Raw genomic sequence first — 17,738 nt, forward strand, 5'->3', positions numbered from 1 at the left:
ATTTTTGGATTGAATTTTTTGTCTTTATTTGTAAATCTAAGCATTAGGAGGATATTATTGGTTCGGTGTATTTCTCACAGTCCTATTTCCAAATCTCAGACCCCACCAGACCTTCTCTCTATACTACCTTATACTTGACCAAAGCCTCCAGGTGCCCCATGAATATATGACCCAGCTGGTCACCGCCACCACCCCATAGTCCAGTACAGAAGTCCCACAATGCCTTGTAGAGGATCCTATACATAACACATACTAAGTCCCTCATCAACTACTACTGGATTTTCAAGCTTTTTATGATGAAATCAACCAAATTCATTTACAGGTTGGTCCTAAAACCAAGAGGGTCCATGAGTGATCTCTCCCTATGTACTGTAGATACTCGTCATGAACGAATTCCGATAATCTGGTGGTAGTTTGTAGTAAATGCCATTTTCCGTGTGAGTTCTGACGGCCATCAGTCCATGATACCCATCGTAGAATTCCCCCAGCTCAGTGGTGTGCTCCACGGTCAGGGTATACATGGGCGACACCTTCATCACACTCACTGCACTTAGCCAGGCCTTGCTCAAGGCAACCGCCCGTAGCTGGAAGGAGACCTCCTGCCATAGTCCTTTGCAGAGCTGAAGCATCTCCTGCACCATCAGCTCGGTGTAACCCATGTCCAGTCGTTCCTTGGGCCAACCAGGAGCCACTGTAACAGTCGAAAAGATGGCGTTGATGCTACCAATGAAGTCTTCTCCACGGATATACCCGGGTGTACTGAAACTACCGTAAGACACATCCATGCTAACCCACACTGGAAGATAAAGGAGCTTCTGGCCATGTAGTCTCTTCAGGACAAGGAGTGTCTCATTGAGTGAGATATGGTCCTTTGGTTTAAGGAGAACACCCCATGGATTATCACTGGCATGAATCGTCTTTAGAAGGTCTTCCAATGGAGAGGCTTCCAATGTCTTCGTAAAGATCACCATTGGGGTGGGAGAACTTTTTGACTGGACTTCTACTTGGAGCGTGAGCATCCCAGAACTACCTGTATTAGACAGGAGAGGACCTTGTGAATATTCAAAAATTAAAGGGGTTGTCCAAGACTTAGGCATAATGGATGTCGTATTAGAACGGTGGGGGTCTGACAACTGGACCCCGCACTGATCAGCTGATGGAAGCCGTATATCTTGCTGCCCTGCTCTTATACAAGTGATGGGAGCACAGCTGCAGTTCCTCGCACCTCCACATTAGTGTACGTGTCTTCATACACTGTATACAGCGTCCAGCTCCGTACACTGTAGTGATGGTGCCCGGAACTGCAGCTCCGTTCCCATTCACTTGAATAGGAGCAGAGGTGCACCTGACTGTATACCTGGTATATGGCTTCTGGCGGCCATATCTGTTGATCGGTGCATGGTCCCTGTGTCAGACCCCCACTGATCACCTACTAACCACCTAATCCAGAGGTAGGGAACCTTCGGCCCTCCAGCTGCTGTGAAACTACAACTCCCATCATGCTCTATTCACTTCCATGGGAGTTCCCAGAACAGCAGAGCCAGTAGGCATGCTGGGAGTTGTAGTTTTGCAACAGCTGGAGAGCCGTACGTTCCCTACCCCTGACCTAATCTGTGGACAGAGTAGCCATCATGCCTGTGACTTGGAAAACCCATTTAAGTACATTATATCTTTTCTTATAATTGCACATGGTTCCGTTCCTCTGTTATTCCTCCTAGAATTTATGAATTAAATAGACAACTGGGCGTTACCATTCCCACTGTCAAATAGGTGTGTCCTTACCTGATGCTCTCAGCACAAATTGGACAGTTACACCCTCAAAAAGTGACATCCATCTGTCAATTAAATCATCCACTTGTAAGAGGAACAACAGAGGAACGGGACAATTCAGACTTATATAATGTGTCCCGTCCACTTTGCAGGTTCTCTGTGGCCAAATTGCAGCGTTTTGGCAATGTGGGCCCCAGTCTAAGGGCTCTTTCACATGAGCGTTTTATTTTAAGTAGGAATACGCTTCATTTACATAACACTTGAGGGGTCAAAGTGCCTGCGGACACTTGTCTTACTTGCTATAAGATTCTGCACGGTGGAGACGTTTTGCTCGGCATCGAACCACTTCACTGATATTCCGTCATTGTCATCGGGGTGAAAGTACAACTGCAGACTGCCGCCGGAATAGAAGAGCCTTCTCCTCTTTGGATTCACTTAGAAAATAAACGCACATTATAAGGCCGAGGCCACACGTTGCATAAAAAGTTGCAGATTTAGCTCCAGTTTTTGGAGAATGGCTTCTATAGTAAAAACCCCAGGTGTCTTACAGAAGCTTTCCCCCTACGCCCAACAGCAGCACAACTGGGATTTAGCCTTGTGCTGCTGTTTGGGCTAAGGGAAAACAGATTATCATTCATAATCTTTCTTTTTCCTCTCTGCTCAATGACAATACATGCACACTTGGACGAACCAGGCATGCATGTGTATGGGGAAGACTATAGGAATAGCTGTTTCTCGAAGAGAGATCCATGACAGTTCAGTTAGCAGTATAAGTAGTATATATAAGACTGGGATCCCTATCAGGACATCGTAGCATCATTCTGGACATATAGGCATATACAGGTGGGTGCAGCGGTTAACCCTTTCACATGCCGTACACGGGACTGATCACTTACGTGCTATTTCTTTAAGTTGTGATAGCAAAGGTTCATAAATGTCATAATAGATCTCCTCGGGGCGACTGTTATGGCGAATAAACTCCAGGTCCTCCAATTTTAGCGGGTCTGAACTGCCCTGCCATAAAGTGAGGCTGTACCTGTGTAGATAATACAACACGCCGTTATCGCACGGATACTATCACCGGCGTGGACTCCTGTAACCTCACGCACGTCTGTGACCTCGCCGTATCTGCTCACCGGTCAGACTGCTTTAGAAGCCAATGGAAATGTTCCCAAGCCGAGCGGGTGAGAACGGCGCGGGCCGGGAAGGTGATTCTTTGCGGCAGATCCTTGACTAGATTGTACATCTTCTCCACCATTTCTCTGGAGTATGTTCTATTGGAGATGATGGGGGGTAAGTATAATGTCACCCAGCCTGGGGAGATGGTGATGTCTGGGAACCTCTCCTGGATTAGGTTCAGAAACCTGCAGAATAGATGATAAGGGGGTCATATAATACTAGAAAAAAAAAAGTGCTTTATTTCAGAAACAGCGCCACTCTTGTCCGTGGGCCACGGATGGTACTGCAACTCAACACTGTTTACTTGAATGGGGCTAAACTGGTATATCATACAATGCCCATGGACCTTGTATACATCAGCTATAGAGGTGTGTGACTTGTCATCAAGACTGGCGTACAATACACCGGTCTTGATGAATTCCACGTAGATCATTATATGACCAGATACTAACTGAGTTGCGTTGACTCCTAGATCATGGTTGACATTGGGTCCCGCCACGATATCTGCATTCAGCCATACTGGACGGCCAATGGGAGTCTTGGAGGCCTTAGCCAGGAGAACGTCAAGTGAAGGGCCAACAGCTTGGATACTCTTGAAGTCCAACTTGATTCCTACACAGGACAAACCAATAACAAGGATATGTACGAGACTAGAAGATAACACTTCTATGGATAACAGAGCTTACCTCCACCCTGCTTAGCATGTTACCTCTACGTCTTACATGATAAAGTCCATATTCCCTTGTAAGTGTCTCTTCCCTACTTACCAAGCACAGCGCCACACATTGTATAGTGGCTAGACTTGGTATTGCAGCTCAGTTCCTTCACATGAGTGAAGCTGTAGCTATATGACCAATGGACATGATGTCACTGGCCTGAGAAGAGGAAGTTGACCTCAATATCATAATCCCAGAACATTCCTTTAAGACCTCAAGTTTTCTTATTTGAGAAACACAGAGAATTCTGTACCTTTCGATGAGTGAAGGACGGCATCCAACCAGTCTTGTAGGGTATTGTCACTATACACATCGGGCGGGTGAGCCATGATGGGAATATCTGTCTCATCCGGGGTTAAATGTCCTTGCACGTTGACATCGGCTTCTAGGACCATGATAGCGCCTGTGGAGTATACGTCATACGGTCATCGTGTGATAAACTGGGCGAACGCAAAGGTAAAACTGACGTCCTGAATGTCCTAAGTTAGGGGGCATGTCCGATAACAAACTTGTCGACTGTTTCTGTGTCAACCATCAGAACTCTGAATGCAGCTCTGGAGTATAATACAGGATAAGTAATGTAATGTATGTACACAGTGACTGTACCAGCAGAATAGTGAGCGCAGCTCTGGAGTATAATACAGGATAAGTAATGTAATGTATGTACACAGTGACTGCACCAGCAGAATAGTGAGCGCAGCTCTGGAGTATAATACAGGATAAGTAATGTAATGTATGTACACAGTGACTGTACCAGCAGAATAGTGAGCGCAGCTCTGGAGTATAATACAGGATAAGTAATGTAATGTATGTACACAGTGACTGCACCAGCAGAATAGTGAGCGCAGCTCTGGAGTATAATACAGGATAAGTAATGTAATGTATGTACACAGTGACTGTACCAGCAGAATAGTGAGCGCAGCTCTGGAGTATAATACAGGATAAGTAATGTAATGTATGTACACAGTGACTGCACCAGCAGAATAGTGAGCGCAGCTCTGGAGTATAATACAGGATAAGTAATGTAATGTATGTACACAGTGACTGTACCAGCAGAATAGTGAGCACAGCTCTGGAGTATAATACAGGATAAGTAATGTATATACACAGTGACTGTACCAGCAGAATAGTGAGCGCAGCTCTGGAGTATAATACAGGATAAGTAATGTAATGTATGTACACAGTGACTGTACCAGCAGAATAGTGAGTGCAGCTCTGGAGTATAATACAGGGTAAGTAATGTAATGTATGTACACAGTGACTGTACCAGCAGAATAGTGAGTGCAGCTCTGGAGTATAATACAGGGTAAGTAATGTAATGTATGTACACAGTGACTGCACCAGCAGAATAGTGAGCGCAGCTCTGGAGTATAATACAGGATAAGTAATGTAATGCATGTACACAGTGACTGTACCAGCAGAATAGTGAGCGCAGCTCTGGAGTATAATACAGGATAAGTAATGTAATGTATGTACACAGTGACTGTACCAGCAGAATAGTGAGTGCAGCTCTGGAGTATAATACAGGGTAAGTAATGTAATGTATGTACACAGTGACTGCACCAGCAGAATAGTGAGCGCAGCTCTGGAGTATAATACAGGATAAGTAATGTAATGCATGTACACAGTGACTGTACCAGCAGAATAGTGAGCGCAGCTCTGGAGTATAATACAGGATAAGTAATGTAATGTATGTACACAGTGACTGTACCAGCAGAATAGTGAGCGCAGCTCTGGAGTATAATACAGGATAAGTAATGTAATGTATGTACACAGTGACTGCACCAGCAGAATAGTGAGCGCAGCTCTGGAGTATAATACAGGATAAGTAATGTAATGTATGTACACAGTGACTGTACCAGCAGAATAGTGAGCGCAGCTCTGGAGTATAATACAGGATAAGTAATGTAATGTATGTACACAGTGACTGCACCAGCAGAATAGTGAGCGCAGCTCTGGAGTATAATACAGGATAAGTAATGTAATGTATGTACACAGTGACTGTACCAGCAGAATAGTGAGTGCAGCTCTGGAGTATAATACAGGGTAAGTAATGTAATGTATGTACACAGTGACTGCACCAGCAGAATAGTGAGCGCAGCTCTGGAGTATAATACAGGATAAGTAATGTAATGTATGTACACAGTGACTGTACCAGCAGAATAGTGAGCGCAGCTCTGGAGTATAATACAGGATAAGTAATGTAATGTATGTACAGGGTGACTGTACCAGCAGAATAGTGAGCGCAGCTCTGGAGTATAATACAGGATAAGTAATGTAATGTATGTACACAGTGACTGTACCAGCAGAATAGTGAGCGCAGCTCTGGAGTATAATACAGGATAAGTAATGTAATGTATGTACACAGTGACTGCACCAGCAGAATAGTGAGCGCAGCTCTGGAGTATAATACAGGATAAGTAATGTAATGTATGTACACAGTGACTGTACCGGCAGAATAGTGAGCGCAGCTCTGGAGTATAATACAGGATAAGTAATGTAATGTATGTACACAGTGACTGCACCAGCAGAATAGTGAGCGCAGCTCTGGAGTATAATACAGGATAAGTAATGTAATGTATGTACACAGTGACTGCACCAGCAGAATAGTGAGCGCAGCTCTGGAGTATAATACAGGATGTAACTCAGCAAGATGAACAACGCAACGTATATACAAAATGACTCAACTTTTTATTTAGAATATATCTAGATCATACCATACCCTTTAAATGTACTGTAATTACTACATAGTACACCCTCCCCTTTAAGTGACATACGTGAATAATTCAAGGACAAGCTGTCAAGGGAAGCAATGAAGGTTTTCTCCTGTGTTCAGGGTTCTGTTACCGCAGATTACAATAGACATTTCATGCTCAATAAATTCTCTTTTAACAGATATTAACAGCTGAGCGCACGAGAACTACAACGCACCGGGCCCACAATGGGATCACCTGCTAAAGGGACCCGAAGGGTTAAAATTACTGGAAAGACAAAGCCAGGTCACCTGATCCATAGCAGGATAATGATATATTATATAGCGTCACAGTCAGGACATTTCCTCAAACACCTTTTTACAGCTTTTTGTTCTTCCATTGTTGTACAGTTACAGAGTGTGAATAATGAATCGGGACGGAAATGTATACGAGGTCTCAGTAAAATTCCTTTAATCCGCCATCTATTCGGCACGGCCGGGTTATCAGGAATCACTATCCAGAATATACTACAGAGAGAGGAATTACTATCCAGACTTCTCCTGATAGAAATGCCTAATTTACACTACAGGACAAGGGACGTGTCCGATTACTGGGGGCCCCATCACTAGGCCCCCCAATGATCAAGAGGACAGGGGACCCTCCTTGTGGATGGAGCGCCAGTGTGTGTGTGACCAGCACTCCATTCACTTCTAGGGAGCTACAGGCGCTTCCTGAGATTACATCCCCAGCAGCACCTCAAGGAGACTTTATGGGGTTTTCTGTCCCTGTCCTCTTGATCACTGAGGCCTGGTTCACATCAGCGTTCGGGTTTCCGTTCCGGGAGTCCTCTTGGGGACCCCCTGCATGGAAACCAATACACGTTACAAAGCGGTTACCTAACCGGTTACCCCATTATAGCCTATGAGGTCCGTGTAGTTTCCGCTCAGTATCCGCACCTATAAAAGTGCTGCTTGCAACGTATAGGTTTCCATTTGGGGGATCCCCATGTGGATTTCCTGAACAGAAACCCAAACACTGATGTGAACCTCTAATGTGCTTTGTGTTTAGGGGATAAGAGCCCATAGAGAGTCCAGGACACGACCTCATAGACTTTAATGAATCTATTCCCATACCCATTATTTTAGAACAAGCTATTCCTCAGCCCGACTCATGTCTATGACGGATCCAGGAGAACGGATCATCCTCGAGCGCAGGACACTGCTGTGTGAATGTCGCCTTAGCATTGTACTATGACATTATACAGTATAATAGGGATAGAAGACATAGTTACTGTTCAGCGCCTCCTGCATCTGACTCTTGTTGTTGGCGGCGTGATACCAGGAGACAAGTAATCCGTCACGGGCTGAAATATCTCCTTTTGACAGCAGATAGTCCAACATGTCTCCTCCGGTGTCGAATGCAGGCTTTTGTTCTAAAATGGAGAGTAACAGGTTCATAGGTCAGGATATTTAGTAGGATTGTATGCCAACAACGATTTCTCTCGACTCCCCCATATACAGGACAAGCTGGGTGCGTGCAGTCAATGGAGAGAGGGGAGTAAGTCACTGCCGGATAGACTGTAGGATTGAACAGGATGAAATGCTATGGGCTGGAACCCTCCCCTGTGTAAGATCGTCCGTCCATCCTGTTGAAATGGTCTCAATATACGGTTGCAATCTTGTGTCGTGCAGTCAGAATAACTCTAGACTATAAAGACTATGGGATATGGGAAAACCGCTGAGGCTAAGTTCACACTAGTACTGGACTACCCGTTGTTCTGGTCCGCCAAGGGACCCAAACAAGGGAGAACCCTTCCACCAAAACAGCAGTGACCGGTGGAGCCCATAGACTATAATGGGGTCCGTTGGGTTTTCGCCATTTCTTTCATGCAGGACTTTTCTCTCTGCAGATGTGAACCTAGCCTTAGTATTATGTTTTTAGTGTACATTCACACACGGCAGATTTGTTGCAGAGTTCATAGTGATGGGTTTTGTCGAAATCCACGTCCTGCAGAAACAGCTCATATTTATGCAACGGGAAAAATTTCTGCACGAAACCTGCGGCATGTGAATATACTGATACAATAGACGTAAAGGGGCGCCTTGATCCCTACCTTTTTTCGGAGGTTTTCCCAACGTCAGACAGAGGGCAGCAATGGTGACACACACCGCCAAAAATACACAGACGCCTGCTACTGTCCTCAGGTCGGATAGGGTGAAGCGCTTCATCCCGTCACCCCAAACTTTCCAACTAGGAAACGTTCAACGACCCTAAAATCCTGGAGAGACCGGTCAGTGCTCCTGCTCCTTCTGGCTCTCGTGACTTCTCAGTTCCACATCTTTTATCTGAGCCCACAAAAGCAGTTCTGCCTTCTTTAGTAAGACGTCCTCTCACATTACAGACAAGGCCCCGGTGACCCTTTTGTTTGGGCAGAGAACTCTGCACTTGGACCTTGTGCCGCTGAAATTCTTTCACGCAAGAGGGAAGGAATCCGGAGCGATCAGTGACAATAGCAGCCGTCTCAGGATCAGATTCAGTGAGTCTTAAGACGCCTCACCTGAGGACACCCCACACTTGGGCCCCTCTTCTCCCCACTATATATCCAATTACATAAGTTTCTGGCGTTGCAGAGTCTTCACTTAGTAACTGCTCATGTTAATAAGAAACTCCGAAGACATCGCCCCCTTGCAGGAGGTTCTTGTCAGTGGTTTATATACATGGGGGGGGGGGGGGGGTTATTAAACATCTCCTCCGCCAGTCTTAATAAAGTTCCCGACCGGCTCATCTGCAGGGCTGGGGTGATATACTGGGTCTGGTGACACTAACCTATCTATCTGCAGGGCTGGGGTGATATGCTGGTTCTGGTGACAGTAACCTATCTATCTGCAGGGCTGGGGTGATATGCTGGTTCTGGTGACAGTAACCTATCTATCTGCAGGGCTGGGGTGATATGCTGGTCCTGGTGACAGTAACCTATCTATCTGCAGGGCTGGGGTGATATGCTGGTCCTGGTGACAGTAACCTATCTATCTGCAGGGCTGGGGGGATATGCTGGTTCTGGTGACAGTAACCTATCTATCTGCAGGGCTGGGGTGATATGCTGGTTCTGGTGACAGTAACCTATCTATCTGCAGGGCTGGGGTGATATGCTGGTTCTGGTGACAGTAACCTATCTATCTGCAGGGCTGGGGTGATATGCTGGGTCTGGTGACACTAACCTATCTATCTGCAGGGCTGGGGTGATATGCTGGTTCTGGTGACAGTAACCTATCTATCTGCAGAGCTGGGGTGATATGCTGGTTCTGGTGACAGTAACCTATCTATCTGCAGGGCTGGGGTGATATGCTGGTTCTGGTGACAGTAACCCATCTATCTGCGGGGCCGGGGTGATATGCTGGGTCTGGTGACAGTAACCTATCTATCTGCAGGGCTGGGGTGATATGTTGGGTCTGGTGACAGTAACCTATCTATCTGCAGGGCTGGGGTGATATGATGGGTCTGGTGACAGTAACCTATCTACCTGCAGGGCTGGTTCTGGTGACACTACCTTTAAGTCCCAGCTTGGACATGCTCAGTACTTGCAGACAAGGCTACAGCACAGTATTACTGTCCCCATTATCTAATCTAGAATGTTTTCCATATTATCTACCACATAATAAACCGGTACAAAGGTCCCTATGTGTATACAGTATACAGCAGATATCAGACAACGTGTGCTCTATAAGGGGATGACTATACTGTACATTCCTCTCTCCTCCATGTTCTGGTACATCTGATAAGAATGATAAAGTCCGCCATGCTATTCCTATCCAATATACCAAAAAAGGCCAACAGCCCCATTAAAGTCAATGGCATTCAATTTGCTATATAAACCAAAGCTAAGACAATCTAGTGGAGATATATAAAGAGCAGATATGATAACGGACCCAGAAATCTTCACTTACATGGATCAGGGGTAATGTATAAAATCAGGGATGGAAAAGCGTCAGAGACCGGCTGTATCCTTCATGTCAAGAATCCTCTAATATGACATATTAAAATAAAATATCATAGCGCCATCTCTAGGTCAAAACTACAAGTTCAGACCGGGCCCCTGTCATGTCCCCACATGTTGGAGAAAAGCTGGGTGTTTCGTTGTAGATTCTGCTCTTAAAGGGGTAGATGCAGAGCCCTCCTATCTCCAGAATGGTGACCCCTGACTACCATGGCTGCTGGCCCCTATACTCAGGCCTAGAGAGGAGCCCGGGCCTGTGCATCGCTCTCAGTCATTTCTATGCAAGTTCAAAGACACCAGACAGGTTTCTACTTTAGGTAAATGTATTAGATATATTAGATATATTACATTACTTGTACATGTACTGCGGCTTTGCAACTGCTTAATGAATATTTTTGGGGTGACGAAGCCGCACACTATACGAGCGCCATCCCAAACACAATGCAGATACATATGTGTGTCGGTGAAACATTACAATACATTAGTAGCGCACAATAGTAATTTATTGGTTTTATTAGGTCACTGAGGTTTGATGGGTGTCCTATGATCAATGAGATAAAGCAGAGGGGTCTCTTTTGGGCTACCCCACTGGCACATAATACTAGTAATGTACAAGATGAAAGAACATGGCTGCTTCCTTCCAAAAACCGCTCATCTGTATAGGGGCTGAGTTTGGTGTTGCAGCTCAAGTTCATCGCAGTGAACGGGGTTGAGCTACAATATTGGAGGACAGGGATGGAGCTGCTTTAGGAACAAAGCAGACATGTTTTTCTAACCCTGGGCAGCCCCTTTAATGCCAGGGGTTAAAGAAACCAGACTTAAGGCAATTTGCCGCATTCCCTGCCGCTGTTTTGTGACGTTCCGGTCGCTTCTTCTATATACTGTAGTAACACAGGACGAAAGTGAGGACTGAATATCCTGCCGAGGCCTCCAACAATGATCTATACACAATCCGCCTTCTGCAGCGTGGCGTATCTCTGTCAGTTTAGTAAGTCCTTCAGCGATCAGTGTGTCCTGTGAAGTTTTTTGTCTGAAAAATACTTTTTGCAGAAGGGGGATTGTTTCACCAGTATCAGGAAAGATGGCGTCCCGGCTTTCACAGAAAACCTACGAAAACAATAAGACAAGAATAAGTTACGGGATAGTGACATGTATAGCAGGGGTAGCCAACACTCCGCACTCCAGGTATCTATCCCATGTGGACACAACCCAACAAACATGGCCCCTATCGGAAGGGTTCTTAGACATGCGGCTCACCTGCCATGCTGCAGGACCTGGAGTAATGTGCTGTCTGGATTCACCTGGTAAAAAGACTGAGATTTTTCATCCTCGAAGAAGATCTGCGCCATGAGAGGAGATTCACAGAAATAGCAGGTTAGTAGTGTATGGTATACAGACCAGCATGACATGGCTCCATCATAGGGATCACATACATGTCATACATTAGACTCATCACTTATGTTATATCTGGATGTGGATCCCCCTTTACAGAATCTGCTCGGAGGCCTCCCCATGGCTGCCCTCCTGGTACTGACCTCTAGATTGGGAGCCAAGTATTTGCTGTCTGTATCCCACGGGGGCAAATCCTGCGAGAACATCTCATTCAGGTGATCAATAAACCTAAAAAGCAATAAATAATCGTCAGAAATGGAGGCGCGACCAAGAACCCTGATATCAGGTCACGTCTGATCAGCTTTATCTACCTGGAGTCTTCATGAAATGCAGAGATGAAGTCTGTCTGACTGTGCTCTGGATAGAGGAACAGCACGGGCCAGTGAAGGAGGCCATTCTCATCTAGGAAGACCTGAGCGCCAGTCACGTTTTCAGAAGCGGAGATGCCATTGTGTAATGCTCCAGACGTCTCCTCCTCTTCATCATCATCTTCTTTCTTCTCAGATGGCTCGAGTAATTTTATACCTCGATCCTGAAGGAAAAAGGTCAATCACTTGATTAATACAGATTATATCACTCCAAAGCAATAGTACAGAGACAGCTCAGAACGCAAAAAATAAGACTGGGTAGTTGGACAGGAACCATCGCCAGCTCCAGGAGATTTACTTTTGGACATTAAAGGGATCCTATCATTATAACACAATATTTTCTGCCTACCACATCAGAATAGCCTTAAGAAAATCTATTCTTCTCCTACCATTAGATGTCTTCTACGCGCCGCCGTTCCATAGAAATCCCAGTTTTCGTCGGTATGCAAATGAGTTCTCTCGCAGCACTGGGGGTGGGCCCCAGTGCTTAAACAGCACTGGGGGTGACCCCAATCCTGCAAGAGAACTCTCCAGCACCACCTCCATCTTCTTCAGGAACGGTCTCTTTACGCATTTTCTTCCGGCGCTGGGGGTCAAACTTGTAGGCCTCGGGCAGAGCCGACTGTGTATGCCCGAGGCCACAAGAAAAATGGCCACTTACACAGTAAGTAAGCGGCCATTTTCTTGTGGCCTGTGGGCATGCGCAGTCGGCTCTGCCCAAGGCCTACAAGTTTGACCACCTGCGCTGGAAGAAGATGTGAAGAAGACCCGTGAACAGGCTGTTCCTGAAGAAGACGGAGGCAGCACTGGAGAGTTCTCTCGCCGCATTGGGGACGCCCCAGTGCTATTTGAGTGCTGAGGACCGCCCCCAGTGCTGCGAGAGAACTCATCTGCATACAGATGAAAACTGGGATTTCTATGGAATGGAGAAGATATTTAAAGGTAGAAGAAGAATAGCCTTTCTTAAGGCTATTCCTATGTGGTAGGCAGAAAAAAATTGTGTTTTAATGATAGGATCTAGAGATGAGAGAACACTGTTCGGAACAGCCGTTCCGAACAGCACGCTCACAGCACGCTCCCATAGAAATGAATGGAAGCGGCCAGCACGCAGGGGGTTAAGCGGCCAGCCGCCGGCAAAGTCTGCGTGCCAGGTGCTTCCATTCATTTCTATGGGAGCGTGCTGTTCGTATTGGCTGATCCGAACAGTGTTCGCTCATCTCTAATAGGATCCCTTTAACCCGCCACCCCCAGTACAGCCAGAATCCTTATGTCTATTATACTTGCCTTTATTGCTCGGAGAAGAGACTCCTTCTCCGCCTGCTTCTTCTTTTCTATCTGTCGTAACTTCCTGGCGTCCCGCTCTGCAGCTCTCTGTACGGGGAGAACGCGGTTTTATTCCATATCATCCATATAAAACATCAGAGAACAACTCAGTGGTCCTAAATATCTTCTGGCGATGAACAAACCAAACGCCCCAGTTTTATAGATATCCAATAACCACGTGCACAACCCCCGGCAGTGCGACCAGTCCGGTCCTTTCCTTACATGAAGTTTATCGGCTTTCGTCCTCGTCTCTAGAAGTTTCTTCTCGGTCGGACTGATCTGTAATCCTTCATCGCACCACTTCACGGCCTCCGAGTAGTTCTTTATTTCCATGTAGCATAAAGCACCTAAAACAGGAGACAGGGGGTCAGTGATACAGCGGATAGAGATAAGACACCAGATATATCCTGCTCTTATTATTCTAGTCTGTCTCAATGGATTCAGAATGGTCAGAAATATAAAAAATCCTGAATTTGTCACAAGATATTCTCTCACTGATCGGTGTGGGGTATCCAATGCTATGGATAGGCCATAAAATCCTAAATCCAGGACAACCCCTTTAAACTTCCAGTGAATCCTAATCATCTACCCAACAATTGGCTAAAACTAAGCAGACGTAAGATAATGATAAGTCTGGTTGGCATTCACATTCACTTTACATGAAGCACATTACCTCGAATTATTGCCTTTAAGTGGTCCGGCTTCTGCTTTCTTGCAGCAATGGCATCATTAAGAGAAGAACGAAAGTTGCCTAGAAAAATAGAAAAGTTTGGTTTAAGTGGCAGAAACGAAAAATGGTCTTATAATCTACATGTACCACTAGGTGGCAGTACAACCATATTACTGGAGAGACTGAACGAGCCGTTGCAAAAACAGTGGACGTGAATGGAGCCCAAGGGACCCTACTGAGTATAAAGGGGTCCTTAGGTGCCCGTGATTTTTAACTAAAATTGCCAGAGGAAAAAGTCGAGCTTGCAGGATTTTTTTGCGAGATTTCTGATGGATCTGCAGTGGATGGACACCCCGCACAGAGGTGATCAGAGGGGTCTAACAGCATCACGCCCAATGCATAGGGTTGCTGTTGGACCCCTCTGATCTTCTCTGTGCTGGGTGTCCGTCCGGTGCAGATTCATCAGAAATCTTGCAAAAAAAACTAACAACCGCCATGCAGTCATCATTAAAGTTGCATAAGGGAGAGAATCTACAGCCACTTCTCTACAAAACTGTGCAATTCTGTTTTTGAGGGCTGTTGGGGTCCCAACCTAATAGGCCGGTGCTGTGAGGTCACATGACATGATTGAGTGGTGCACCCACATCTTAGGCGTCATGTGCATGGCAGTATATTATCTGTAGTTACAGGTCTGCACCTGCGGATGATATACGGGCTCCATTCTTTCCTATTGGCTCATGGCGTCTGTGTGTCCAGGCCATAGAAAGGAGTCGAAAATGATAGAGCAGGTCCTATACCCGTTCATTCCAGTGTATGGGTCAGTGACCATCATGGACGGGACACAAAAAAAATCTAATGACACACACAGTCATATGCCTTAGGCCTTAGACTATATTCCTATAATACATTTAGGTGGAGAATCCCTTTAAATAGGATTTCCATAGGCAGTCACGCACCCACCTAGATAAAATTGAGCGGCTGCCCTGTTCGTGTACAGCACGGCGTTCAGCTCGGCGTCCTTGCAGCTCTTCTTGAGGCCCTCGGTATAGGCAGTGATGGCCTTCTTGTAATTCTTCTCTTTAAAGTATTCGTTTCCTTCTTCTTTATAGGACGTGGCTTGTTCTGTTAATAGATTAGATTGTGTCACATGACCCCTGGATTATAAAGCAGCACTCCACACCTCATGAGTTAGAATCAATGTGAAAGGGGTTTTCTGGGACTGTGATATTTACCGCCCCCCCTCCCACCCCTCTCTAGTCACTTACCTTTCTTCATAGCCTAACCTATGGAGGAAACACTGAAGGGAACTCCGCACTTACTAGAGGGGTTTTGCTGCAAGGAGACCTGATGGTCCAAATTTAGGAAATAAAATCAGGGGGTTAAAGGTTTCTCCAGGGATGGTTCCAATAATGACTTCCCTTAGATTTGCAGATGATGAATGGGTTTGTCTGGTTTCTACCCTGGTTCACATGATCAGAAGCAACACCCGGCCCCCGAATCACTCCGCCCCCTCTGCTGGGGTCACAGGTATTACCTGTACTATGGGGGGTGATTTTACTATTATAATGATTTATTCAGCCAGACAAGACAAGATGAGGGGTGACCAGGGGACAAGACTCACAGTCGGAACCAGCCTGAAATCCATCTGCAATAAAACCCAAGGGAAGTCTTGCAATCCTCCATGGAGTTCCCCTTTAATCCCCTAATTTTCTTTCCTAAATTTAGACTACCAATATTACGGGAATGGAAAAACTGCCCCTACTTTCTTCCATGGTCTATATCTGGTCTGACAGCTTATAGCAAGCGAATAGGGTTGAGCTGTAATACCACACACAGCCTATAGACAAGAGGGGCGCTGTTTCTGTAAAACTAGATGTGGTTTTTTAACATCTAATACATTCCCTAGGTAGGCGAACATTAGACTAAGGCTGATCTACCGGATGGATGTGAAGTGACTGTACAATTATTCAATGTGTATTCGATGTCCGTTTGGCTTATGCTGATGATTAAACCTCTCGATGTACCTTCGGGGGAGCGATCGTTGTCGAACAGCATTGCCTGGAGGCAGGCCAGCTCCGGAGCCTTCTCTGGGTCAATGTCTTCTGGAGCTTTCTTCATAAACATGGGAATCTTCTCAAACTCCTGTGTGTATAGAAAACGTATAGGACATGACATATTACCGCACACCGGTGCACTGGCCGGATATATGACCGTACACATCAGGTCACCCTGTGTTCTCTATAGGTAGCCTGCAGCGCTGCGCTTTATATTACCAATCACAATGTTTGTTCTGGACAGTAAACCGCCATCTGGTTGTCACTGATGCTATAACACACCGCCTACGTACGGAGACTTACCTCCTCCCAGTTCTCCTCATTGAAGGCGTCCTTGTACTTCTGTGTCCGGAACTTCTCCATAAACTGGTCCATGACTTCATCTGACTCCTCCGGCTGCTTCGGATCCATGACGGCGACGGTTCTGAGCTGAAATACAACCAGAAGCGTTTCGGTATTTTACATTTTTATGTATTTTGATTGCAAGGAGCAACAAGACCCAAAAGTGCCGATAGAACTTCTCACCCCCATAGTCATTGGTGTTACCAGGACGGGCAAATGACAAGAGGCTCCAGGAGCAGATTTATTAAAGGGGTTTTCTAGACACCTGGACCGCCACACAGATCCGGGTGCCAGAACCTCCTATGGTAGTAGATGGACGGCACGTGCAGTACCGCTCCTCTATAAGTAACACAAATGGCGCTACAATTCCCCACACCCACTGCTATACGGTGCACGAGGCTGCTGGGCCGCTCCTATTACTTGTACAGCGGCAGTGCTGCATTTCTGTAGGTGGTGGAGATACCGCCATTAGAAGTGACCCCCGCTTGGTAAATGTTGCAGCTCTACATATTCACACTATAACTATGGACAGATTTTCTTTAGTAACGGCTCAGTTAGAGAGTTGCCGGGGACAATATTACAGCCTGTTTTCTAATAACAAGGAAGTTAGATAGGATAGTAAAGTATATTACAAAAATGGTCACCAAACACCCCCGACACAATAGCCGAAATAAAAGGGGAGTTCCACTTTAAGGTGTAAAATGAACCAACCTATAACATACACTATAAGATGATGCCGCTATAGTTAGGTACACAGGACACAATTTTTTTGTTGTATTAGCCGCCAAGTGTCCCGGGGTCCAGGCAGTGATCCAGGAGTCACCTTCTGGTCCTTCCCAAAACAGCTCCCTTAACATTGACATCGTAGGATCCTCTGCGTGGATTGTTCCGGACCCGCCATATACATGGTACCAGAGTGGGCCAAACCACTGATGATCCTGGGGTGGTCAATGCTGCTAGCGCTGTCATAGCAAGTGGGCAGGTCTGGAAAGCAAAATGTGGAGCCCCCTGTGGCCCCTGACAGCTAATCTGCATACCACAGCACTGATAAAGGAGTCAAAAGTTGGACTATCCCTTTAAGAACTAAGCAGACGCTAGGGCTGCTGGTCCTTGTCGTTCCCCAGCACATACAGGCAGAGCTCCTACCTTCTATAGGCAGCTGCTTCTCCTGACTGGTCCAGTCCTCCAGCCTGCTCTCACGTGCTCCCCCGTCTTCCACACACTTCCTGTTTACTCT

At 46.0% G+C, this 17,738-nt stretch overlaps 2 protein-coding genes across 2 annotated transcripts; both read right to left on the reverse strand.

Moving 5' to 3' along the window:
- Positions 1-17: 17 nt before the first annotated feature.
- On the reverse strand, positions 18-8,586 carry FAM151A (family with sequence similarity 151 member A). The gene is made up of 8 exons (XM_075287833.1): positions 8,472-8,586; positions 7,650-7,790; positions 3,919-4,068; positions 3,402-3,561; positions 2,907-3,134; positions 2,667-2,806; positions 2,067-2,204; positions 18-1,030 (listed from the first exon to the last, which is right to left on the reverse strand). The coding sequence occupies exons 1-8, from the start codon at positions 8,584-8,586 to the stop codon at positions 363-365; spliced, it is 1,740 nt and encodes a 579-aa protein (XP_075143934.1). The 3' UTR covers positions 18-362.
- A 2,137-nt stretch (positions 8,587-10,723) lies between these two features.
- TTC4 (tetratricopeptide repeat domain 4) lies at positions 10,724-17,723 on the reverse strand. Its single transcript, XM_075287436.1, has 11 exons — positions 17,648-17,723; positions 16,463-16,588; positions 16,130-16,247; positions 15,066-15,227; positions 14,109-14,186; positions 13,658-13,782; positions 13,397-13,483; positions 12,056-12,276; positions 11,888-11,972; positions 11,610-11,692; positions 10,724-11,459 (listed from the first exon to the last, which is right to left on the reverse strand). Exons 2-11 carry the CDS (start codon positions 16,568-16,570, stop codon positions 11,357-11,359), a joined length of 1,170 nt encoding a protein of 389 aa, XP_075143537.1. The 5' UTR covers positions 16,571-16,588; positions 17,648-17,723; the 3' UTR covers positions 10,724-11,356.
- Between the last annotated feature and the right edge of the window lie 15 nt (positions 17,724-17,738).

Source organism: Leptodactylus fuscus, chromosome 9 (assembly GCF_031893055.1).
Source record: "Leptodactylus fuscus isolate aLepFus1 chromosome 9, aLepFus1.hap2, whole genome shotgun sequence".
NCBI lineage: Eukaryota > Metazoa > Chordata > Amphibia > Anura > Leptodactylidae > Leptodactylus > Leptodactylus fuscus.